The sequence below is a fragment of the Ilyonectria robusta genome, assembly GCF_021365365.1.
Source record: "Ilyonectria robusta strain PMI_751 chromosome Unknown BGZ61scaffold_10, whole genome shotgun sequence".
NCBI classification, from domain to species: Eukaryota; Fungi; Ascomycota; class Sordariomycetes; order Hypocreales; family Nectriaceae; genus Ilyonectria; species Ilyonectria robusta.
The window spans coordinates 545,808-569,180 of NW_025764444.1; the positions used below are offsets into that span (position 1 = coordinate 545,808).

At 53.6% G+C, this 23,373-nt stretch overlaps 8 protein-coding genes and 1 non-coding gene across 9 annotated transcripts; 7 read left to right on the forward strand and 2 right to left on the reverse strand.

Moving 5' to 3' along the window:
- The first annotated feature begins 151 nt into the window (after positions 1-151).
- On the forward strand, positions 152-1,578 carry BGZ61DRAFT_452070 (uncharacterized protein). Its single transcript, XM_046245907.1, has one exon. It carries the CDS (start codon positions 259-261, stop codon positions 1,528-1,530), a length of 1,272 nt encoding a protein of 423 aa, XP_046104176.1. The 5' UTR covers positions 152-258; the 3' UTR covers positions 1,531-1,578.
- Positions 1,579-1,633: 55 nt separating this feature from the next.
- On the reverse strand, positions 1,634-3,689 carry BGZ61DRAFT_532612 (uncharacterized protein; the record flags this gene model as incomplete). Its single annotated transcript, XM_046253884.1, has 5 exons — positions 1,634-2,382; positions 2,428-2,690; positions 2,736-2,933; positions 2,981-3,439; positions 3,487-3,689. 5 exons carry the CDS (start codon positions 3,687-3,689, stop codon positions 1,634-1,636), a joined length of 1,872 nt encoding a protein of 623 aa, XP_046104177.1.
- Positions 3,690-5,394: 1,705 nt separating this feature from the next.
- BGZ61DRAFT_352263 (synaptobrevin-domain-containing protein) lies at positions 5,395-6,174 on the reverse strand (the record flags this gene model as incomplete). Its single annotated transcript, XM_046240413.1, has 2 exons — positions 5,395-6,061; positions 6,137-6,174. 2 exons carry the CDS (start codon positions 6,172-6,174, stop codon positions 5,395-5,397), a joined length of 705 nt encoding a protein of 234 aa, XP_046104178.1.
- Positions 6,175-6,443: 269 nt separating this feature from the next.
- BGZ61DRAFT_588497 (P-loop containing nucleoside triphosphate hydrolase protein) lies at positions 6,444-9,161 on the forward strand. The gene is made up of 2 exons (XM_046256528.1): positions 6,444-6,777; positions 6,832-9,161. Exons 1-2 carry the CDS (start codon positions 6,568-6,570, stop codon positions 8,896-8,898), a joined length of 2,277 nt encoding a protein of 758 aa, XP_046104179.1. The 5' UTR covers positions 6,444-6,567; the 3' UTR covers positions 8,899-9,161.
- Positions 9,162-9,620: 459 nt separating this feature from the next.
- Positions 9,621-11,022, forward strand: BGZ61DRAFT_452077 (protein-tyrosine phosphatase-like protein). Its single transcript, XM_046245908.1, has one exon. The coding sequence runs from the start codon at positions 9,787-9,789 to the stop codon at positions 10,765-10,767; it is 981 nt and encodes a 326-aa protein (XP_046104180.1). The 5' UTR covers positions 9,621-9,786; the 3' UTR covers positions 10,768-11,022.
- Positions 11,023-11,615: 593 nt separating this feature from the next.
- BGZ61DRAFT_478148 (uncharacterized protein) lies at positions 11,616-14,551 on the forward strand (the record flags this gene model as incomplete). Its single annotated transcript, XM_046248982.1, has 2 exons — positions 11,616-11,934; positions 11,979-14,551. The coding sequence occupies 2 exons, from the start codon at positions 11,616-11,618 to the stop codon at positions 14,549-14,551; spliced, it is 2,892 nt and encodes a 963-aa protein (XP_046104181.1).
- Positions 14,552-15,613: 1,062 nt separating this feature from the next.
- BGZ61DRAFT_352039 (uncharacterized protein) lies at positions 15,614-20,183 on the forward strand (the record flags this gene model as incomplete). Its single annotated transcript, XM_046240390.1, has 5 exons — positions 15,614-15,848; positions 15,892-16,418; positions 16,488-16,964; positions 17,011-18,561; positions 18,606-20,183. 5 exons carry the CDS (start codon positions 15,614-15,616, stop codon positions 20,181-20,183), a joined length of 4,368 nt encoding a protein of 1,455 aa, XP_046104182.1.
- A 19-nt stretch (positions 20,184-20,202) lies between these two features.
- On the forward strand, positions 20,203-20,274 carry BGZ61DRAFT_t123. The gene has a single exon. It is a non-coding gene; the product is annotated as a tRNA-Thr (tRNA).
- Positions 20,275-20,918: 644 nt separating this feature from the next.
- Positions 20,919-22,914, forward strand: BGZ61DRAFT_452081 (uncharacterized protein). The gene is made up of 5 exons (XM_046245910.1): positions 20,919-21,342; positions 21,392-21,677; positions 21,730-22,029; positions 22,085-22,325; positions 22,375-22,914. Exons 1-5 carry the CDS (start codon positions 20,984-20,986, stop codon positions 22,512-22,514), a joined length of 1,326 nt encoding a protein of 441 aa, XP_046104183.1. The 5' UTR covers positions 20,919-20,983; the 3' UTR covers positions 22,515-22,914.
- The last annotated feature ends 459 nt before the right edge of the window (positions 22,915-23,373 follow it).

Sequence of the window (23,373 nt, forward strand, 5' to 3'; positions counted from 1 at the left end):
AATATATCACAGCGCGTGGAAGTGTGCATTCATTGAGAGAAGGACTCTTAAGTCGTTGTGTGGACGATGTCGAGTTAAAGGTGCGTCACGTGAAGCCGTGTGGCGACGAAACCAGGACACGACTCCAGATGTTCTCCTTAATCCTTAACAACTACACTTCGACCCACTGACCCTGAAGTCTGGCGACATTTTGCGGATTCTCCGGCATGCCTTAACATTCAATCCGACTAACCAGCCGACGATTCCGGCTCCGACACAATGGCTATCGTCCTTATTCTGGGCATCATCGGGAACGGGTTCCCTCCCATCATCCGCGACAACGCCCGAGCCATCATCTACACGCTCCTCTCCGTGACCTTCCTGACGCTCCTCAAGCTGTGGACTTCCGGCCGCGCAAACCCCACCGAGCGCCTGCTGCACGGCAAAGTCGTCCTCCTCACGGGCGGCACGTCGGGCATCGGCGCCCAGACGGCCCTGGAACTCGCCCAGCGCGGCGCCCAGCTGGTGCTGCTCACGCAGTCGCCCGACTCGGATCCCTTCCTCGTCGAGTATGTCCGGGACCTCCGCGAGCGCACCAACAACCAGCTCATCTACGCCGAGCAGGTCGACCTGGCCGACTTCCACAGCATCCGCAAGTTTGCCACGAAATGGATCGACAATGCTCCGCCCCGCCGCCTGGACATGATTGTCCTGTGCGCTGCGACCTTGACGCCGCCGGGCGGCAAGCGCAAAGAGTCAGTGGAGGGCATTGAGGAGACGTGGATGGTCAACTTTCTGGCCAATTTCCACCTGCTGAGCATCCTTAGCCCTGCGCTCCGAATCCAACCGATCGACCGAGACGTCCGCATCATCATTCCCACATGTTCTGCGTACATTGGGTCACCATCTCTCAAGAAGGAACTCTCGCCAAAGACGTGGTCGCCCGGCACCGCCTACGCTCGAAGCAAGCTTGCCATGAATGTGTTTGGCCAGGCATTCCAGAAACAACTCGACATCTACAAGCGACCTGATGGCGGCATCATGAACACCCGTGTCATTTTTGTCGACCCAGGACTCGCGCGCACCCCAAGCACTCGCCGGTGGTTGACCCGTGGCTCCCTCTGGGGTCTTGGCCTGTACCTCGTGGGTTACATTTTCCCGTGGTTTCTGCTCAAGTCCCCCAACATGGCCGCGCAGTCCATTCTGTACGCCGCCATGGATGGTGATTTGGGCCGTCTACCCGGTGGCAAACTGATCAAGGAGTGCATGGAGGTGGACTTTGCCAGGAGCGAGGTCAAGGATGAGGAGGTGGCCAAGAAGCTCTGGGAGGAGAGTGATGCTTTGATTGCAAAGGTGGAAAAGCTACAGGCCAAGAGGAGGGCAGCCGAAAAGGCCCAAGTCGAAATCAACGCCCAGAAAAAGAAGGAGCAGGAACAAAAGGACGAAGTGCAGGGATTGGTCGACGCCATCAAAAAGGGCAAGGAGCAAGAAAAGCAAAAGGCGGCCAAGAAGAAGAAGGCCAAGTCAAAACAAACTGGAGCAGGTCCATGAATATTACGAATTTAGATTATAGATGTAGACAAACCCAAGTGTCACGATAGCCTCCTTGTATTACAACTCTTTCCTACACAGTCGTCCTCTTACATTGCGTGTCTTAGTTGAAGGATGTCGGATCTGTTTGACCACCCGTTGGCCCTCCATTTGGATCTGAGAGGAACTCAAACGACCCTGTGAAGAGCATATTACCCATCGAGATGCCCGGGTCAAACTCCATGGCCGTGGCTGCTGTCCATGAGCTGTCCGGGTCACTGGCAACTGTCACGTTGGGGACAAGGTTGCTGGCGGATGTAAACCCGGTCGCTGCCATGGCTTCGACGGGTTGATTGCTGCTGGGCGAGGAGCTGGAGGACGAGAACATGCTTCCCATGCTGGGAGAGCTTGTTGTAGATGTGTGGTGGAGGTACCACCGTTCGACTTGCTGTGCCTTGATGTTGAGGTGGTAAAAGGCATTTCGGGGAACTTCGGGGCTGCTGTCGAAACCAGCCGCCGATTCCAGACGCAGCCTGATCTGCCGCAGCGTGTACGTCATGTCGAGGATCCGACGCAGGTGTCCCATGTCGTAGTGCGCCGCCAGGAGATCCAGCCTCACGGCCAGGGACGCGCTGCTGTACAGGACAACCCAGCTCATGTTGGGCAGCAGGCCTTCCTCGCCGCCGGGGAGCGTCAGGAAGACGCTGATGATGGACTTTGCCGCAGCGAGGCTTTGGGATAGCCAGTCGAGAAGGCCGTTGGAACTCTCGGCTACTTGGACGTTTTGGAAGCCGTTGGGGCCGAGGGCGACGCTATCCGGGGAGGGCTGGCAGATGAGCAACTCTAAAACGTGGAGTTGCTGCTGGATAGTTGCTTCGATTCGTTAGCTTGCAATCGCTTGGGCTGGAGTCGACTTACGGCTTTCGCTTAGCGCGAAGGGTAATGATGTTTTAGTCTGAAGATACATTTCCTTGATCCGTTGGAGTTCGGTGGTCAGGTACAGTGCTTCGTGCGACATGGAAACGGCGTCGTCAAGCTCTTCGATGAGCTTTTGGAGGTAGATGATGTATGGTAGATATTTGTCCGTTGGCTTCCCGCCGTGCGCCGTAATCCTGTGGCAGCATTTGAGAATATATGGCGTGTATTTAAACATCCGCGCTTTTTGCATCAACACCGATGTGCTGCAGTAGGTTAATATGCGTTCCGGTTGAAGCGGTCATTCGTACCTAGAGGCGAGATAATAGGTACCAGCCAAAGCTCGCATCTCATCCGCAGTCAACTTTAAATTATCGCTCTTCATCAGATCTTCGTTGAGGCTCCACAGGGCCGTTATACGGGGTCTATCCAGTCTCATGTCTGCAACGATGCTGGCTGCGAGAGACAAGTGCTGCGAGTATCTAAGTGGTCTGGGGAGAAAATGCGCCCTGTGCCAATCAGCCACGGAACGATAATTGGATGCCGCGGTTCCTACCAAGCTAACACGACAAGGAGGCCTTGCAAGAGGTCGAGGCCATAGAACCAGACATTCTTGATCAGCCGCATGGCAACCATCTCGCTGAAGAGCTCGCCCATGACCTTTTGAAGCCTCGGGTCTGTGGCCGAGGCCGCACACATGACGGCGAGGCACAGACAGGGCTTGTCTCGGTCCAAGTCACGAATGGACATGGTCTCCGGGATGAGAACAAAGGGGAAGTAGGTAATCATTTTGGTCCGGAACAGATCTAGGTACACTTGGCCTTTGTCAAAGGTCAACATGCCGCGCGCAAAGGCGCTATACGGAGGGGTTGTGTCTGGGCGATCCTGGGCGGCCTGGGCCTGGGAGGAAGCATCCGAGGTGGAGGCATGTTCTGGAGTTCCTTGAGGAATTGAGGACTCTACTGAAGGTGGTACAGAGGCTGTGGAAGAGCTCGCCTCGGGCTGCTCGAGACGCCTGCTTGGTGGTCAGCCTAACCCAGCCTAAGACAACAGCAACCTTACCCAGCAGAAGCCCCAGCGCCGAGACTAGAACTGACAACAGGCACAGTGCGTTGGGCTTTCCGGCGACGAGACGGAGCAAAGACGCAAGGCTTGCCGAGGCGCAAGCAGCGGTCGCACAAGCCCGAGTCCTGCGTCTTTTCACAGCGGATCTTGGCGTGGAAGCATGTCTGGCACGTCTTGAGCAAGGCGGGAGCCTCGGACATGTTCGCCCGGCGGAAGCTCCGGCAGTCACCGGAAGAGGGAAACGAACGGCGCTTGTTTCCTCAGCGGACTTCGGCGGACCAGACGGGGTTGCGATCATTGGAAGGCCAGGCGAAAGCGCCCAACCCGAGAACGATGCTGGGAGAGAGAACGCCGCGGAACGCACCACGTGACTGGGCGGGATAGGAGGATTTGGGTTTTGGGCTTTTGGCATTCTTCAAGGCGGTCGGCCGTGCGCACGGCATTTGCTATTTGTTGGTCTTGGACGATGAAGCGACATGGACATTTAGAGTGGACCGGCTTTCTGGGGCTGTGTCGTTCTCACGAGGTGTGATTGGGTTTGGCAGGGATGGCAATTGGGTCGAGCAGTGCCAGGGTGTGAAGGTTTGACTCGGATTTGGAGTGTACAAGGCTGATCAGTGGAGGTGACAGAGCTGCGCGGTGATAGTGGTGATAGCTTCTCGTCGTGGAAGACATGTGAACGGGAATATGGACTGCGATCCTGCGTGTAAGCCCCGTCCGCGGTACTTATGCACGACAAAGCGCGACAACGGCTAACATGGGCCAGAAACCAAAAAAAAACTCCATACCGCCCGTCGCCGTGCATTGCCCGTTTTGCAAATCCGATGGCCGCGTTCCGACAAGCCACGGTATTTCCGCTTCCGAATCTGGAAATGCCTCGAGCAGATCCGCTTAGTCATGCGGGGAAAGCTGCGCGCATGGCGTATCGATCGGAGCAAGGCCCGAAACCGAGGCACGTGGAAGAAACGGGCAATCAATTCAGCATAAAGATGGCAAGCCGGTCGCCCTAGTTGTCAGCGTTGTCACGACTCCAGGAGAATGTGAATTGCTTCTTGTCGCTTGTCGCATTCGCTTTTCTCTCACCGAACCTTCCGTCGTTTTTCTGGACATGGGCACCGCGTCTCCGGCCCCCGGCGCCGAAACGGCTTCCGCAGCGCGGCCGCTGCCCGTTGCGTGGACGGCCCGAGGCCAGCATTGTGCGTCTACGCGGCATCCGGCATTCTTCACGGACAGGTTTCGAAGGGCACCGGTATCTGTCGGATTTGGTGTGTCGGACAGTCCCGTCACGCAAGGATATGTCTATCAGGATGCCCAGAAGAGGGGGACCAAGCTATGAGGCCGGCAGCATCGGACATGTTCCCGACAGCCAGTCGGTGAAGATTTGAAGCGCCGGTTTATGACGACTCCCACGACGATTTTTGGATGAGGGATGAGGGATGAGGGATGAGGGTGCAGGGCGACGAAGAGAGCAAGGGCCTAATACACCCAAACGCAAATGATTCACGACATTTCATTATACAACCATCAACGGGACTTTCTGTTCCGTAACAGCGCACGACAGACGAGAGAGGACTTGGCGAAAACGAAAGCGATAAACCATGTTTCACGGAATCCGACAAAGGCATGATTGAAGCAGAGGAGATTGATTCACAACGGGCACTTCACCAAGGCCCAACGTACAAGCCCAGCAGGCACACACCTGGGCGCGGCGGATTGTGGGTATCAGTAAATTGAAAGGAGCATCTTGATTGCATTGAAACACCGTTTGCCTTGGTTTCACCAGGTTCCGCCCATAATCCCGCCATCGTAGGTATACAAGAGTAAAGGAAACTTGAAAGAATGACTTGCCCGTTCGGGGTTGGAGGTCAACCGCCCTCATCCATCACACGCCGTCGCTTTTTCTAATCAGTTCTTGATCCCAATGACAATGGCCATGATGATCAGGAGCAAAACCAGTGCCAGAAGAGCCATCAGCTTGATGTTCTTCCACCACATCTTGCGCTTCAGCCCTCGGCTGCGCACTCGGAACTCGCGCGAGCTGCCTCCCAGCCGGTCCGTCTTGTCAACGAGCAGATCCAGGCGTTCTCCTCGCTCCAGCAAGCTCTCAATGTTCTTGGTCATGATGCCTCTAACATCGTCAATCTCGCGCTGAGCATTGCCAATCGCATCGTCGCGGCCGCCGGTCGTCGTGCCGTACTCGACCATGAGGCCCTTGAGCTCCGAGTTGTAGGACGCCGCGCCGTAGTTGGGCATGTCGTTGAAGTCGCTGTTCTCCGGGAACTGCTCGAAGAAGCGCTTGCGGATCTCGAACAGGAAGCCAAAGGGGACCCGGCGGCCGAGGGCCGAGTCGGCAATAACGAGAAAGGTCAGGCCGCCGGCCGAGGGCGATCCGGGGTGCTCTGAGGGCGCTTCGGCGATGTAGTGGATTTGGTGTTGGCCATGGGTGTACGTCAGCTTCTGCGACTCGTTGTGGTCAATCTTCGGAAGGATCAGGGACGCCAGCGACGAGGTCTGGGACGAGGCGGATGTGGTGCATTCTGAAAGGATGGTCGTATTGTGCGCGATGCAGGAGCTGTTGTCCATGTTAGCCTCATCTCGCAATCGCTCAACGCATCCATCGCACTCCAGGCAGACAACAGCGACTTACTAGAGAAGGGGAGTGGTGGGAGTTGACGAGGACGCCATGGCTGCGGATTAAGTGTTTCGATCGTCCAGCGACGCGAGAGCAGGTGTTTATAGCTTGAGAGTCGATGCGACTGACGACGTGAGGCGATTCACAGATGAAAACGTTGAGCGAGGGAGATGTCGACAGTAGCTTGATGTACAATGACGCTCTGAGCTCAGTCTCGGCGTCATCTGCGCGAAGCCCCACTTGGCGGATCCGGGCAGATTCAACGCTTCTGGGGTCGGCTAAATTGATGATCCGGCTTCTGGAAATTTTAGCTACGCCTTGGCCCGTCATGGCAAATCTTCAAAGACTGCCGGTGTGAGCTCTGAGATCTAATCGGTCTCTTTCAACTGAAGTTTTCGTGTTTAATTGCCGGAGAGCATGTTGCACGGGGTCGGAAGGCGTTTGCCATGAGATTTCTGCTCCGAGCTGGTGTTGTGCGAGCCGCCCTTCACCCGGCATCACAACGATGTCTTTCAACGACGCCACGACTATGGGCCAGCGTCAAATTGGCCGAAACAAGCTCTGAGAATGGGAAGCCATCGATTGCTGAGACGCTGGCAGCAAACAACAAGCCCAATAAGCGCTCAAAAGTCTCTAGTCGTTCGCGAACCAGTTCTGTAAGCACACCTCCAGAGGCTCCAGTCATCAACGCAAGTTACTTACAAGTTTAGGTGAGCAAAGGCCATGATCCCAAATCACGCCTGCGTCTGGACGACAAGAAAAAGTACACCGGCCGCCATGCTGTGTTCCGATCTACCGTGTTGGCGCGCTTCCAGAGCGTTCTGAAGCGGTTCGATTCGTCTGATGTGTCCCTTGCCGGCGCCGGCGAGGATGAGCTCAACCGCCAGGCCTCCCTCTTTATGGACGTCCTAGACCAAGCCTTTGCATTGGCGGAGCAAAACATCACTCGAAGAGACAGGAACCCTCTGTTCTGGAACCTCCGAGATGCCTTTATCCTGAAGGATCTCAAGGGTCTCTCCAACGAGATTCAGTACTCATTCCAATCGTTCCTAATCCGACAGCGCTTTTCGAAAGGACTGGAAGAGAGTCACAAGCGCTTGCTCGATTTCCGATTCCCTCACGAGTGGTTTCCCGCTACGCGAGCCATGCAACGTACCGTTCACGTTCACGTCGGGCCCACCAACTCAGGCAAGACATACCGAGCCCTCCAGGCACTGGAGAACTCGAAACGAGGTGTCTACGCTGGACCTCTTCGGCTCCTTGCCACCGAAGTCTACCAGCGACTCACGGCCAAGGGCGTACCTTGCGCTCTGCTGACCGGAGAGGAAGTACGGATCCCAGAAAATACGGATCAATTCTTCTCAAGCTGCACAGTGGAAATGACGCCTCTCAACGAAAAATTCGACGTTGCTGTTATCGACGAGATTCAGATGATTGGAGATGCGGATCGTGGTTCGGCTTGGACCTCGGCTCTGCTGGGCGTCCAAGCCAAGGAAGTCCACGTCTGTGGCGAGGAGCGTACGGTCAAGCTGCTCCAGTCACTTTGCGCCCTCATTGGAGATGAATGTATCGTACACCGATACGAGCGACTAAGCCCACTCGAAGCCATGGATACTGCGATTGACGGTGATTACAACAAACTTGAGAAGGGCGACGCCATTGTCGCCTTTAGCCGACTTAATCTGCACGCCTTGAAGCGAAGCATCGAGAAGCACACCGGCCGGCGCTGTGCCATCATCTACGGCTCCCTCCCCCCTGAGGTGCGCGTCCAACAGGCTGCGCTGTTCAACGACCCGGACAACGACTACGATTACATTGTGGCAAGCGACGCCATTGGAATGGGCTTGAACCTCGAGATCCGACGAGTTGTCCTTGAATCCGTCACAAAGTTTGACGGGAGCCAGCACCGACTGCTCACCTTTCCCGAACTGAAACAGATTGGTGGCCGCGCTGGACGGTACCGGACGGCCAGGAACGCCACGGAATCTACCCCGGAAGGCGAAATCGAAGCGCAAAAGATTGGATACGTCACCGCCATGGACCGAGCGGATTTGAAGAATATTCACCGAGCCTTTGACTCTCCAGCTGATGACCTCGCGGCCGCCTACATCAACCCCCCAGCGGCAGTGATAGAGCGCTTCGCGACCTACTTTCCCCGCGGCACGCCCCTATCATTCATCCTGATGCGCATTCGAGAGCTGGCCTCTGTTGGCAATAAATTCCTCCTCAGTGTCCCGACAGACGTGTTAGAGATTGCCGACGCCATCCAAGACATTCCGCTGACCATCTACGACCGACTGACTCTCTGCCACGTACCCGTGTCGGTCCGAGCCGACCAGTCAATTGCGGTGCTACGCGCCCTAGCAACCATTATATCCAAAAACGAAAACGGAGACTTGCTCAACATCAAGGAGATTCCCCTAGAGTCCTTGGACGTACAGCAGAAGGATTTCAGCGGCTCCCCACAAGATTACCTCTATATGCTGGAGTCCCTCCACGTCTCCATCAACCAGTACGTCTGGCTGTCTTATCGATACTCGGGCATGTTCAGAAGCCAAGCACTGGCGTTCCATGTGCGATCCCTGGTTGAGCAGAGACTTGTTGAGACGCTGGAGAGGCTGGACTTTACCGACGAGGATCTCGAGTACCAGCGAAAGTCCAAGCGACTCCAGGTGCATGCGCGGATGAATACAAAGCGCGCTATCGAGGAGATCGAGGCGGATGGGGACTTGAGCCCGGCTCACGACCAGGCGGTACCCTATGCCCCAGTTGGGTAAGGAGGTGGAATGCACTCTTGAACGGCACCTCAAACGCTCATGAGGATTTGTATGAGCTTGACGAGAAGGACATGTCAATGAATGGCACGATAGCATGTACTGCATGGCGTTTGGTGAGGGTCCAATGACTGTAAAAATATTAGACTACCTTAGGATTGGATATCCCGGTGTAATTGTAGACCCATCATGGTGTACCAGTATTCTGTACTATAGGATAGGACGAGACATAGGTGCATTTGTCCGAAGAACATTATTCTCTCCAACATTTTGTCTTGTTTGTCTGATTGTTTTATTTCAAAGTAGTGGCCTTGCTCAACCCAATCAGCACTTGAACAGTGAGGATGTCTCAGTATTGCATCCACTCGTGACTGTCGGTTTGACACACTTGTGACTGACGGTTTGACGTCTAGCCAGCAAACAAATGTAGGACAATATGCATCCCTGCTTGTTTGAAGAAATCGTCCAGGTTCAGTGACAAACATCGCCATGTGCAGCCAATGCAACCTGAGCCTCCAGGGGCCTGACCAACGGGGGGCAGCCACCAAAACCCCTGAAAACGCCCACGGGGGTTTGGGGCTTAGGTACATTTACAGGGGCCCGGAATGATCCGCATTTGGGGCTCTCAACCCCTGCCCGTCACCCACAGCGCTGCCCCGCCCTATAGGTAAGTAAAGCTTGGGCCGGCCAGCGTTGGGACCAACAGCTTCCATGCGCCAGGCTCCCACTCGCACTTTCAACTTCACCTCTACTCTCTACTCGTCTCTCTCGACTCACACCCACAACAGAATCGCCCTTCAGCGCTCTCCTACTGCGGCATCATCACCTCCTCATCAGAGAAACCACATCGCATCCAGCTGTTCATCGCCCAGGCTGGAGGCAGTTGCACCCATGGACGCAGACATCTACCAGTCCTCCATCGCCAACAATGCGATGCCCGCGGCGCCCTACACCCGGCGTCCGCCGAGCCCGCCCTTCATCCACATCCCCCCCACGGGCACGGCCGTCTCGGACGATGGGACCTTTAGACTGATGCCGTCGTATACGGACGTCGACTCCAGCCAGTTGACCAGCCGTGATCTCGATATCATCACCCAGAACGCTACGCAGATCGCCACCGACCGCGCAGCCGACTGGACCTACGAGCAGCGCCGCGAGGCCCAGCCGCTTCTGGACTTTCTCTATCTGGGCCCGAATAGCGTGGCCCGTGATCTCTCCTTTCTGCAGCGCGAGGAAATCACCATGGTCATTGTCGCCCGCGACGTCCGCATGACCGGCACACCGCTCTTGAGCATCGAAAAGGCTGCCCAGGTTCTGGGCTTCAAGGTCCACTACACCGACATTGAGGGGCCTGACCATATGATTACCGAGTTTTCCAGCACCGTCTCTGCCATCAACGACCACCTCCTCGCCATTTACCACAGCCAGGCCCAGGGTAAGAACCAGGATGGCCAACTGATCGTTGAACCTTCGTCGTTCCGCCGAGGCAGGGTCCTCATCACCTGCGAGACGGGCAACGACCGGTCCGCCGCGATTGCCGCAGCCTACATCATGGCGGTGTTTGGCCAGGACATGATCACGACGCTGCAGTTCATCTGCATCCAGCGGTTCTGCTGCTGCTTTGACGAGGACGTCAAGCGCAAGCTCCAGTCGTGGGAAGACATTCTCCGTGCACGGTCCCAGGTTGCACTGTCGCGGGCTGCTGTGCCATCAGGGTCTGGTGCCTTTCCGAGCGCTCCACAAGCGAAGCGGCAAATTGACGACGTCATGGACATGGAAGAGGATTTTGTTGACGCTGGGAATGGGGTTGTGACTGATCGGGATCGATTTGAGGGGCGAGATGCGTTTACACCTTTCTTGGACCATATGTAGGGAATTAGGTGTACAGACGCTTGGCCGGGGACAATGTGGCGCAGAGAAACACGGAATTTGGTATTGGCTTGCTAGCATATATTAGGGGGTTGAGTTATGGCGTACGGTTTCCGTGTGGTTTTGTTTAGATACCCTGTATTGATAGACTCCCGCTATTCAGATTACTGGATCTTAGGTATGAGAAAAGGAACTATCGGAGTCGGGGGAACTGGTCGCTAGACCAATATACAGATGATAACACGAGCATTCTTGGAGTGTTTTTATGCAATGTGCTAACGACTCTGTGCAGTAGTTAATTGTAGTTTCTTTGCCTCTGAGCCGAACTCATCCCAGTCCCTGGATATGTCACCCTATGATTAGGGTGTTTAGGGCTTCCATGCCGAGTTAATGACCACACCCAACATCAACTACAACTGCTGCTTTCAATTAAGAACAATTCTTTTTTCAGTTCATCTACTCTTTTCATATTCACCCTCGAGCACTAAATGAGTGTCTATCCCCCGAGATCTATGAGTAAATGCCGAGGTGCGCCGACCTTGATTCACAGCCAACTCGGCGTCAACAACCGTTGATCTGGGCAACGCCTCCGTTGCCATTCACTACCCCGACTCCTTTCGTCTGTCCACATACGCGCCGCATACAACCATCTCGATCCTTGACGCGTCGCTGTCTTGTTCTTGGGCCTGCACCACACAGCAACACCATCCGACCATCGCATGTCGCACCATTACGCTCTCCTCTCTTTGAAATGCTCTCTCATGCTCTCTTTCGCACGAATTCACTTTTAATTTCAGACCTTCTCAACATATCATCACGCTCTCAGTTACGCAACCAAGCAACTCGACAAAATGGACACCTCGCGTCGTCCTGGGTCAACCCCCGACCATCAACCATCTACAGACCCCGGGGGAGGCCCCTTTTGCGACTCTCAATTCCAACCGATGGATGTTGCTGGTTTCCTGCCGTCTCAGGTCTCACAAGACCTACCACCGCGACCTACTGCCGATCCAGGGGGGGATGCGCCAGCTGTTGAGGTCACTCCGCCTGCTGAGATGTCGCAAACGGACTCTGACAAGGAGAACGACGAGTCGGGACTGAGTTATGTAAACCAATTCTATATCCCGTCTCCAAGATGCGATGGCCGTCTGCTGAGTCCGGACAGTTCTGGTATGTGAAGCCATCGTGGCGCGTCGCTTTGCTAACAACACCAGGATCCTCCGAGTGCGACCACCACGATCTTGGAAGAAGGTTCGGCATGATTAGACTCTCAGATGTTCAGGGCTGCATGCATCCGCAAGCTCATCCTCTCGACACGAAGCTCTCCGCCCACGGACTCACTTACGTGGAGAAAGATGTTGTGAGCGCCGTTTTTAACTCCGACATGGTCGATTGGGACTCCGACTCGGAGGTTGACCTCGTGAAGAGCCACCACTGCTATACACCTGCACTCTCTCCCCGAGACATACCTCCCGTGATAGAGGAACCCCGTCCTCTTGTCTGGGAAGACCTGAACCCAGGCGTCAGATGGATCATGATCAAGATCCTCAATGGCACCAACCGCTTCGCCAAGGTCGTCTCCATGCTCCTCCGCCTCACTCGCCCACAAGTCCACGAGTTCGTCGCCGCGTACACCACCGAATGCCTGCAGTGGCAGATCTACGAACAACACGTCACCAAGATCCCATGGCAGGACCTCTTCATGCACGCCGTCGAAACGAAAACAAGCGTCGTCAGCCTGATTCACGAGAACCGTCCCCTGCTGAGCACCGACCAGGTTTCACAGCGGGATATCGAACTCGGCTGTGCATTTTTGCGCGATCGCGGGCTGAAAGACTACGTTTCCGAACTTCAAGGCTGGATCAGGGCAGGGAGGTTGGACTTTTTGTCGTTGACAATTGAGAGGGACATTCTGCAGGACTGTTTGGACAACAAGGTCATCAACAATGCTGCCCGGAGGGGATGGATTGACTTGGAGGCTGTCAGGAATTACGTTTCTTCGCAAGCAGAAGTTCCCCCGAAACGACCTGGAAGTCCGTTCCTGGGGACGCTCAAGGGTAGACTGCCGCCGCGTGAGGAACAAGACAAAGATGCGCCGCGTGAGGAACAAGACAAAGATGCGCCGCGTCCGGAGCGAGTCTCGACTCTCGACACAGGAGTCGACGTCCGAAACTCATCGGTAAACCAAGATTGGCAGCGCCAGGAGCTCTCGATTTTCCGCCCTATCTCAGAGCTCCCAGGCCGAGGTCCCACTCCAAAAGAGAGTATTGAACTACGACATGCCATACAGCGCCAGTTTCCGCAAGGCTTTCAACACATCAGTGGCGCTCTTGCTACCACTCTGGTTGAGGAAAACCGGCCTATGAGGCCTTTCAGAAAAGAGACATCATTCCGCACCCGACACTTCCCTACAGAAGGGCCGAAATCTCATGATGGTGATGAAAGGGAACTCGACCAGGAGATCAAGGCTGCTGTGCCCGTGCAGGCGAAACCAGCTCGTCCAGCGTACCGAAAGCAGCCCACTCCATCAGAGAAACGAGCGCTACTTCAACCAACTCGACCAACAAAGCTAACTCCAGTCGACGAAGATCGGCCAGGCTCGGCGACGAACGAGGGCGGTAACGGCAAGCGACGTTCAGGAGCACTCACTGCTCATCTCCCTCCGCCGACCTACGCTTCCCAAGACTCGCTTACCGACGCAGAAGGCTCCCTCTTCAAGCTGTCGGGGAGATTAGATCGACAGCGTCTGGCATCCACAATTGTAGGTGCTGTTTCGGCTGGATACAACTCGATTAAGTCGTCGGTACTTGCCCAGCCGAATCCCCAGCACAAAGACAACGGACCAGCCAAGTCCACACAACGTTCCAAGCCCGCTGCACCGGACCAGTTTCGTAATCTTCTCAGCAACAAGGTTTCTGGACACCCAAAACGGCAGCCCGCGAATGGGACCGAAAAGAGTCAAGAGAGAAAGGTTCATCCGATCTGGGGACCAGATGACGACAATGAGCCTTGCGACTTTGCTCCCAAGGTGGCGGAAAGCGATTCCGACTACCAACCCAAAGAGACGAAGAAGAAGACGCCCAGGAAATCATCCGGTGGACAGAGGAAGAAGGGAAACAATCAAGACCCGCCAGCCAAAGCGGGTGCATCAACTTGCCTCACACCATCCGGTGGTTCTCAACGGTCAAATGGAAGACAGAAGAAATCGCCTCCAAGTCGGATCAAAATCGTTTCTGCCCCCAAGAGCCAACGAGGCTCTTCAGATAACGGCCAACCGTCAAACACGGGAAAAGTGCCATTCACCCCGACAACTCCAGTCAAGAACGAACCTCTCTTTGGGATGTTTCGAAACACCCCGCTCGCCGGCTCCCTCGCTCGCGCCGATCAAGCCTTTTACGCTTGGTCCGCCGAAGATGCCACCTTTGCCGCCGTCTCCGTCAAGGCCCATTTCGCAGCGCGGGCCGACCGCATCGTTCAGTCGCCAAAGAAGACCGAAATGAACTCGGCGGATCTGGCCAAGCAATTCGAGGTGTTTCAACAGCTGAAGAAAGAGTTTGCCGGAGTTGAAAACAACCAGAAGGGTTGTGTAGCGCAAGATGCCAAACGCGCCAAGTTTGCGGGGTGCGCTGACATGGCTCTATATGCGGAGCAAGCTGAAGAAGCTCTCTTTTCTTTGAATGAAGTGGTGGCTAAAAGTACTGAAGGAGAGGCGGAAGCGGATGGTCGGGCAACTCCCAAAATACAGGGAAGGGATATGCCAATGCCCGATGCCCCGAATGATGTTTAGGCACATCTGCAACAACCGGTGCTCTCTTTCTTGCTTCTTGCTTTATGGTTTGCTGTGACTATAATTGAGGGTTGGATTCCCGGATAAAATGTCAATAATCTTGCTTGATAGAGTTGCTTTAGGAGGTAGGGGACGACGTCTTGGTCTAGGGTATCGTCACTAATGAGATCATACGCTTATGCAAGCGCAAGAGACACTTGGAGGTAGACCGCGGTGAAAAATATTAATAGTAATGAAGGTCGATTGAGTTTTGAAGCCGTGCAAAAGGTTGGACTGTGGTGAATTGTTGAACCTCATGTAGTGTTCCGAAAAGACCCAACCACGGCAGACTACCAGCCAACATAGGAAAGTCCAATTGAATAGGAAACTGAAACGAAATTACAACATAACCTTAGCTCTAGGGAGTCCAAAAATAATCTTGATACCAGGCGGTGGTCGGTCGCGTGTGGTGTTGAGGTTGTTTGCTGGACACTTGGCACCACTGCGGCTACCCGCTAGGTGCACAACTAAGATGCAATTAAATTTGCTTGCTATTTTATTAGGAAAAATAAATGCGTGCGAAATAAAGGATCATGTGATAAGCGCATCAGTGATTGTGTGTTTGCTCACACCTGCCTGCCACCTGCCCATTCTCTGCGCGCGGGACTGAACGCATCTCTCCCTCCTCCCGCATCCCCAACTCCCCAACCTCGCCTCGGTCCGAAGGCGAAGATTGTATTGGAGACTCTGTGGCGATATTCATTTGCCTAACAGGCAGTCCCTTTCAATCACCTCGCGGCATCCACCGAGCAAGGCTCCAACGTCACGATGGAGGACAATCTCATTTGCCTGTCGCCCACACGACAATCCAACCCAATGCCGAAGAAGGACTCGCTCAAACGTCCGCACGACCTCATCGAAACCGAGCTCAAAGACATAGTACCTTCGAGCTGCGACGAATCCGTGGAATCCCCGACAGACGGAGCTAAAGCCGTCGATCATCCCGAAAACGAGCCCGAAGACGTTGAATCCGACGACGAAGACGACGCCTACCGCCTGACAGTCAATCCAGAGCGACCGCGGATGATAACCGAAAAGAAACGTCTCGACACTGCCGCTTTCCAATCATGGATCACCAAGAACCAGCGCGAAGTCACAAAGAACTCGACAAAAGCTGCCCAGGACCTCGTACACCAGTCGGTGGCTTATTTGGTCAAGGAGAGCGAAGACAAGAAGATCATTGGGACTCCCCGAGAATACCAGACCGAGTTGTTTGAGCGGGCCAAGACGAAGAATACCATTGTGGTGCTGGACACTGGTATGTCTCTGCTTCCAGATTGCTGCGTTTCTAACATTTCTAGGTTCTGGCAAAACACTCATCGCCGCTCTTCTTCTGAGGCACACTTTGGATCAAGAGTTGGAAGATCGTGCCGTTGGAAAACACAAAAAGGTCTCTTTCTTCTTGGTTGACAAGGTTGCACTTTGCTTCCAGCAATTTGCCGTCCTCAACTGCAACCTGGAGCACCCCATGACCAAATTCTTCGGCGATATGACGGGGCTCATGAAGACCAAGGAGTTTTGGGATAAGCAGTTTGACGAAAACATGGTTGTCGTATGCACTGCGCAAATTCTTCTCGACTGTCTCTCCAACGGCTTTATCAGGATGAACCAGGTCAACTTGCTCATCTTCGACGAAGCTCACCATGCGAAAAAGAACCATCCGTACGCTCGAATCATAAAGAACCACTACATCCGCGAAGGACAAGATCGACCCCGAGTCTTGGGCATGACAGCATCGCCCGTGGACTGTCAGACGAAAGATGTCAAAGTGGCAGCTGCTGAACTGGAGAGTATGCTGTGTAGCGAGATTGCGACGCTGTCCGACGAAGTCATGGCCAATTCCTACGCCCATAGACAGAAAGTCGTGGAGACTAAAGAGACGTACGCCCGACTGGAGTGCCCTGGAGACTCCGTCACCGACCTGTGGAACCGCATTTCCGAACAGATAGCTCACAATGCCCAATTCCGGTCGCCGCTTGAGTTTACCAAGGAGGCATCTTCCTCTCTCGGACGTTGGTGTGCTGACCGGTACTGGAAACTTCTCATTACCGACACTGAAGCGGCTCGTCTTGCAGCCAGGACGGGCAGAGATTTTGCGAACCACTTTGCATCAACACAAGCTGAGAGAGCTGCGGAGGCGATTCAGACGGTTCAGAAGGTGATTGATGACTATGAGTTGGAATCAATTGAGCCGGGATCAAGTAACCTATCGTCCAAGGTCAAACGACTATATGAAATCCTACGGGAAGCATTCGTCGACTTCGGGACAAGGCGTTGCATCGTGTTTGTCGAAAAGAGATATACAGCTTGCCTCCTCGCAGACCTGTTTTCACAACCGGACATGCGAATCGTCGGCATGAACTGTTCTTTCATGGTAAATTCTCAACAAGCCGATGCAGTATTTATGCTAATGTGTACAGGTCGGCTGCCAGTCCACCACGTCGAACCTCGGCAACATGTCCTTCCGCGACCAGGTTTTGACCCTCCAGCGATTCAAACGAGGTGAAACCAACTGCTTATTCGCCACGCCTGTCGCAGAAGAGGGCATCGACGTTCCAGAATGCGATCTCGTCATCCGTTTCGATCTCTACAATTCGGTAATTCAATACCTACAGTCCAAAGGACGAGCGCGACAGGACAACTCGAGGTATATCAGCATGGTTGAAGACGGAAACATGAAGCAACTGCGCAGCCTCTTCCAAGCCACTCGAGACGCGGCTACTCTTCGACGCTTTTGTTCCGCGCTTCCTGCCGATCGAAAGCTACAGGACCTGACCATTGATGCTGCCGCAGCTGCGCAGTATGAGCAGGGTGGTCAAAAGGTGTATGAAGTGCCGTCCACAGGAGCACGTCTTACCTACCCCCATAGCCTCGAGGTCCTGGCCAGGTTTGTGTCTTCCATCTCTCCTGTAGACATCAGCCTGAAGCCGGAGTTTATCGTCACTACCTTTGGGTCAAAGTTCATCGCCGACGTCATCCTTCCCGACTCTTCGCCCATCAAGTCCATGCCTGGCTTTCCACAGAGGAGCAAGATGCTAGCCAGATGTTCCGCAGCATTCGAGATGTGTGTGGCGTTGATCAAGAAGACATACATCAACGAGCACTTCCAGCCTGTCTTTACAAAGAAGCTGCCCGCTATGCGAAACGCCCGGTTGGCTGTCAGCGCCAACAAGAAAGCCGACTACAAGATGCTTCTCAAACCAAATATCTGGTCTGAATTGGGTACAAACATTTCACAGCTCTTTGTGACGGTAATTGCCTTGGACACTCCGGCTGCCCTAGGTCGTCGCAGTCGGCCACTGCTTTTGCTTTCACGGCAAAAGATGCCCCAACTTCCAGGCATTCCGCTATTCTTTGGCAATGGACACTCATCTCTGGCGCAACTGGTCATGTATGAAGAGCCTGTCCCGTTGACCAACGAGGACGTCGAGGGACTTGTCAAATTTACGCTCAAAGTATTTGATGACGTTTTCAGCAAAGAGTACGACGCGGGATCTGAAGAGATTCCTTACTTCTTGGCTCCTTGCGTTGAGGACCACGAACAGGTTCTGAGGACCGGCCAAGCCCAGATCGACTGGGCAGCAGTGAAGACGGTCAAAGAAAATGAGAAGCTCGACTGGGAAAATGCGCCTGAAGAGTTCTTCCACGACAAGTTGGTCACTGATCCACACTCTGGCTCCCGAAAGATGGTCATCCATGGCATCAACAAATCGCTACGGCCATCCGACCCGACTCCAGAGAATGTGCCCGAGCAAAAGTCTCGAGCCTACCGATTCGTCGAGCCCACCATCAAAGAGTACAGCAACAGTCTCTGGCTCAAATCTCGCCAGAGGGTTCAGTGGCGAGAAGACCAGCCCGTTGTGAATGCTGAGTTGCTGTCGCTTCGTCGCAACTTGTTGGACGAGTTCCAGGTCGATGAGGATATTGACAATAAATGCTTCGTCATCTTGGAGCCTCTCAACGTGTCACCAGTAAGTGAGCGCATACCTGTCACTAGGAAGTACTGACAAATTAGCTGCCCATTGATGTCGTCTTCATGGCCATGACGTTCCCTGCCATTATCCACCGCATAGACTCGGTTCTCATCAGCCTCGACGCCTGCTCCCTGTTAGACCTGACCATCAGTCCTAGCCTTGCCCTCGAGGCTCTTACAAAAGACAGCGATAACACGGGCGACCACGACGAGGAACAGCTAAACTTTCAAGCGGGCATGGGAAACAATTACGAGCGTCTTGAATTCCTCGGCGACTCGTTCCTCAAAATGGCCACCACAATCTCCCTATTCACTCTCATCCCCGACAGCAACGAATTTGAGTACCACGTCGAGCGCATGCTTCTGGTGTGCAATCAGAACCTCTTCAACCACGCCGTCGACCGCAAGCTTCAAGAGTTTGTCCGCTCCAAGTCGCTTGACCGAAGGACGTGGTATCCAGACCTGAAACTAAAGAAGGGCAAGGCGCCAAAAACGGAGCTGCGACACAACTTGGCTGACAAGTCCATCGCCGACGTCTGCGAGGCCCTCATCGGCGCTGCGTATGTCACTACAGAGGGCAACTTTGATATGGCTGTCAAGGCGGTTACGCAGATGGTGAGGAGCAAGAACCACAAGATGCAGAGTTTTGGCGACTACTACAACGAGTTCATAGTCCCGCCATGGCAGTCAGGTGCCAGCACCGCTGCTCAACGTTTTGTCGTCCAGCAAGTCAGCCAAAACACTGGCTACACATTCGCGTCTGCAGCGCTACTCCGGAGCGCCTTCAAGCACCCATCGTATCCGTACGAGCCCATTCCCAACTACCAGCGCCTCGAGTTTCTGGGCGACGCCCTACTGGACATGGCCATTGTCGACTACCTCTTCAAACGCTATCCCGCGGCAGACCCGCAGTGGCTGACGGAACACAAGATAGCCATGGCCTCGAACCAGTTCTTGGGCTGCGTCTGCGTCAAGCTCAAGCTCCAGAAGCACTTGCTCATCACCACTTCCGCCCTCATCAGCCAGATCAGCGAGTACGTTGCCGAGCTCGAGCAGGCCGAAGAAGACGCCCAGAAGGAAGCCGAAAATGAGGGCACCGCCGTGCGCTGCAACTTCTGGCTCAGCGCTTCGCAGCCCCCCAAGGCCCTTCCGGACATTGTCGAGGCCCTCGTCGGCGCCATGTTTGTCGACTCGCAGTACAACTACGCCGTCGTCGTCGACTTTTTTGCGCGCTTCGTCCAGCCGTACTTTGAGGACATGGCACTGTACGACACCTTTGCAAAGAAGCACCCCGTCACGTTTCTGGCTCGCAAGATGCAGTCGGAGCTGTTCTGCACACAGTGGCGCATCTGTACGTCCAACGTCCCCTGCGCAATCGACGAGGGTGTGAGCGCCATGACAGAAAGCGACGTCGTCTGCGCGCTCATGATCCACGGCGAGGTCTTTGCCCACGCAACGGCCAAGAGCGGCCGGTACGCCAAAATTGCCGTCGCGAAGCGGGCTCTCGAGAAGATTAAGGAACTGGGCGACGAGGCCAAGGCGACCATTGGATGTGACTGTGCAGCCCCGGCTGAGACGGGTGAAGACGCCTCGATCCAGCAATATGGGACCGCAATCTGACCACCCTGCCCGTCAAAGAGCCCGCTTGGCCGAGTGGTAAGGCGTTTCACTCGTAATGAAAAGATCGACGGTTCGATTCCGTCAGTGGGCATTCGCGCAGGAGATGTGTTGTTTTTCTTTTTGCACGTTGTTTTGTTGATTGCTTTCTCATTCCTGGGTTGCGTTGGTCGTGTCGGGTAGGGCGTGTTGGAGGAAGCCATCGACACCACCACGAGGGGTGTGTCGGGCACATTTGTTGCTACTATCCCACATTCAACTTTCACCATTTTTTATTTTAATTTTTTTAGATTTGGGTTAGATTGAGTGGGTGGAGGGGCGTTAGGGAAGTGATTGTAGGCTGAAGCCATGGCCCCAAAATTCGGCAGCACGAAACAGGCAAACATAAGCACGCCGAATGATGAGAGGATCAACAGGATAGGAGCGGCAATTGAGAATGAACAAGATAGAGCAGATCAGTCATAGATTTAATCAATAAGGCGTGAAAAATGGTAACGTGCTTGGGCAAGTCAATGATATCGCCGTGTCGTCACAGTATTTGGAGTTTCGATTTTGAATTAAGAAATGGAGAGAGTCTTATTGCCCTTGTTCGGCGTTCTGTATACAGCCTTCTTTCAGATCACTCTCCACTGAAATGACACATTTCGGGTTGCGAGCTTGATATGTTGTCACGTGGCAACTGGGAAATCATGCAGCCAGCCTTGCGTGACTCCCCGCGACTTCTAAATCACCCTCGCTCAAAGTTGCAACATCGCAAAACCAATGCTAAAGACTCTTGAGCAAGTGCCGCAATCATCAATTCGATGGCACAGAACGAGTATTTGTCCGGACCCGAGGGCTCCTCAAGGCCCCTGCATTACATCACCGCAACTCTCACTGGCCCGAGGAACCGTGGCATTGATCCACCTGCCGTCGAGTTGAGATGCTATCGAATCCGGGGGATACCAATCACGACACCCGAAGACGACGTACAGAGGCATCTTGCAAAGTATTTCCACAACCCCAATGGCGGGCTGAAATTTACTCTCGCGCTCTCTCATGGCAAATGGTTGACGGCCACCATCATGTCACTTCCTCCGACTGCCGAGCCTAGCCCCTACGAAGTCGATTCCCACTTTCTTGGCATCACTCCGCTTTCTGGGAAAGAGGACGCGGTTCTAGAGTATGTTAAAATGATATCTCGTTCAGTGGCTATCGCTTACTGGAGGTAGCATTATTGCCATCCCAGATTTGGACAGTCATGCTATCGGCGGCTTCAAAGCCAAAACAGGAACCAATGTCTGGCTACGCGACTTCCTCCCGGAAGATATTCCCACCGCTCGTGTCTTGACCTATGGATACGATACCGCAATCGCCGAGAAGAATGCAAAATACTCCATCACCGACTTGGCCAAGGCCTTTCTCGATTCATACAAATCATTCCGGGAACAGACACAGACAAGTCGAAGACCAATCATCTTCATTGGCCACGGTCTTGGAGGCCTTCTTATCAAGGAGGTATACTAGCTGGCCTGTGTCTTGTCTGTTATAACAACTAATTGCATCACAGGCCCTGTCAATGTCTCACAAAGGCAATAAGGATCCTCAAAATAACAGTTTCTTCAAGTCGTCCTACGGTTTGGTGTTCTTCGGTGTTCCTAATTTAGGGTTACGGGATGGGCCACTGAAAGAGGTCGTGGCTGGGCAACTCAACGAACAAATGATATGGGACCTTCAGGTTGACAAAGAGTCGGAGCCGACACCATACTTACGGGAGTTGGCAAAGAAATTCATTGACTGTAGCGAGGCTCAAGAGCCATCGTTCAATATCACAGCATACTACGAACAAAGGAAGACTGTGACGATGAAGGTTTCCAACGCCACTCTTGAGCACATATGAATTGTTTGCTAATATGCCCGCCCAGGAAATGCCTGATGGAACCCTCTCAAGAACGGGAGAACGTTGCTTCATAGTAACCCAGCAGTCAGCCACTCGGATTGGGCTTGAAGACAGGGACGATGAATGGTATCCGCTGGACCTCGACCACTCTGAATTGGTCAAGTTTCGAAGTCAATTTGACGATAGCTATGCCCGGGTATTGAATAGATTGAAGGCTGTGGCAGAGAGAGCACCGAAGGCTGTCGAAAGAAGATTTATCGACAATAGTATGTAATATGACCCAATGTCTAGGCGGCCATTAACCTCATTGCAAAGGGCTATCTGAAGACGAGAGACGCCATTGGCATAACCTCAACGTGCCCGTTTACGCATCGCTCAAGAACGAGCCTCGACTACAAAGTCATCTACTGCTTCTGAATCATCAAAAACAACCAGAGTTCGAGCAAGGTCTCTAATATTCCTCGACCCCTTATCGGCCAACTAGTGACGATGCGATTGTTTCGACGACTGCCAAATCGATTCTAGGATGAGAAAGAACCACAAGCGTTTCACAACGCCGACTTTGATACACTCTGGAGAATACTTGATGGTCTGGTGAAATCAGGGATGCACACCAGCATTTATTGTGTAATCGATGGATTTGACGTGTATGAAACTGAGATGGAGGCCTTTTTTCCTTCGGCTTAAGGATTCGACGGCTCAGGAGACATGCCCATGGAAGCTATTCTGCACCAGCTCGTCGATGTGGTTGGCATGAGTTAAATCTCAACCGCCAATCACTCCAGAGCTTTCTATTGAGTTATGCTAGGAGAACAGTCGTAAATTTGACATCCCACAGCCAAAACTTGTCCTCGGAGAGGTGTGTCTCATGATTTTATCTTTGAAGACTTTAGCGATGCGACTTGGTACGGTGATAAGACGGCGTACAGGAGAGGGAACCGTTTATTGAGTATGCGTCGTCATTTTGGCATCAGCATGTCTAAAATTCCTGCGACGTCGATATTAGGATGTTAGAGCGCTTTATCCAAATAAGCGACTCTGGCTGAACAATGACTCTCAGTATTACTGGAACCGCATATCGAGACCACCCTTGAATAGGCAGTCGATTTCTGAGATTGCAATGTTTTGGACATAGCCTAGCTGGTAAGGATGTCACTAGATGGAGTGTCAAGTAAGTTATCGAAGGTCTTTGAGAACGATTGCTTGGTCAAGGCAGCGGCTTCAAGTCCGGTGGTCCTCCAGAAGTTGCTATACCATTCAAAGACAAACATGATCCAAATCACGGATGATGTAATGAAAGCAGCAGAAAGGAAT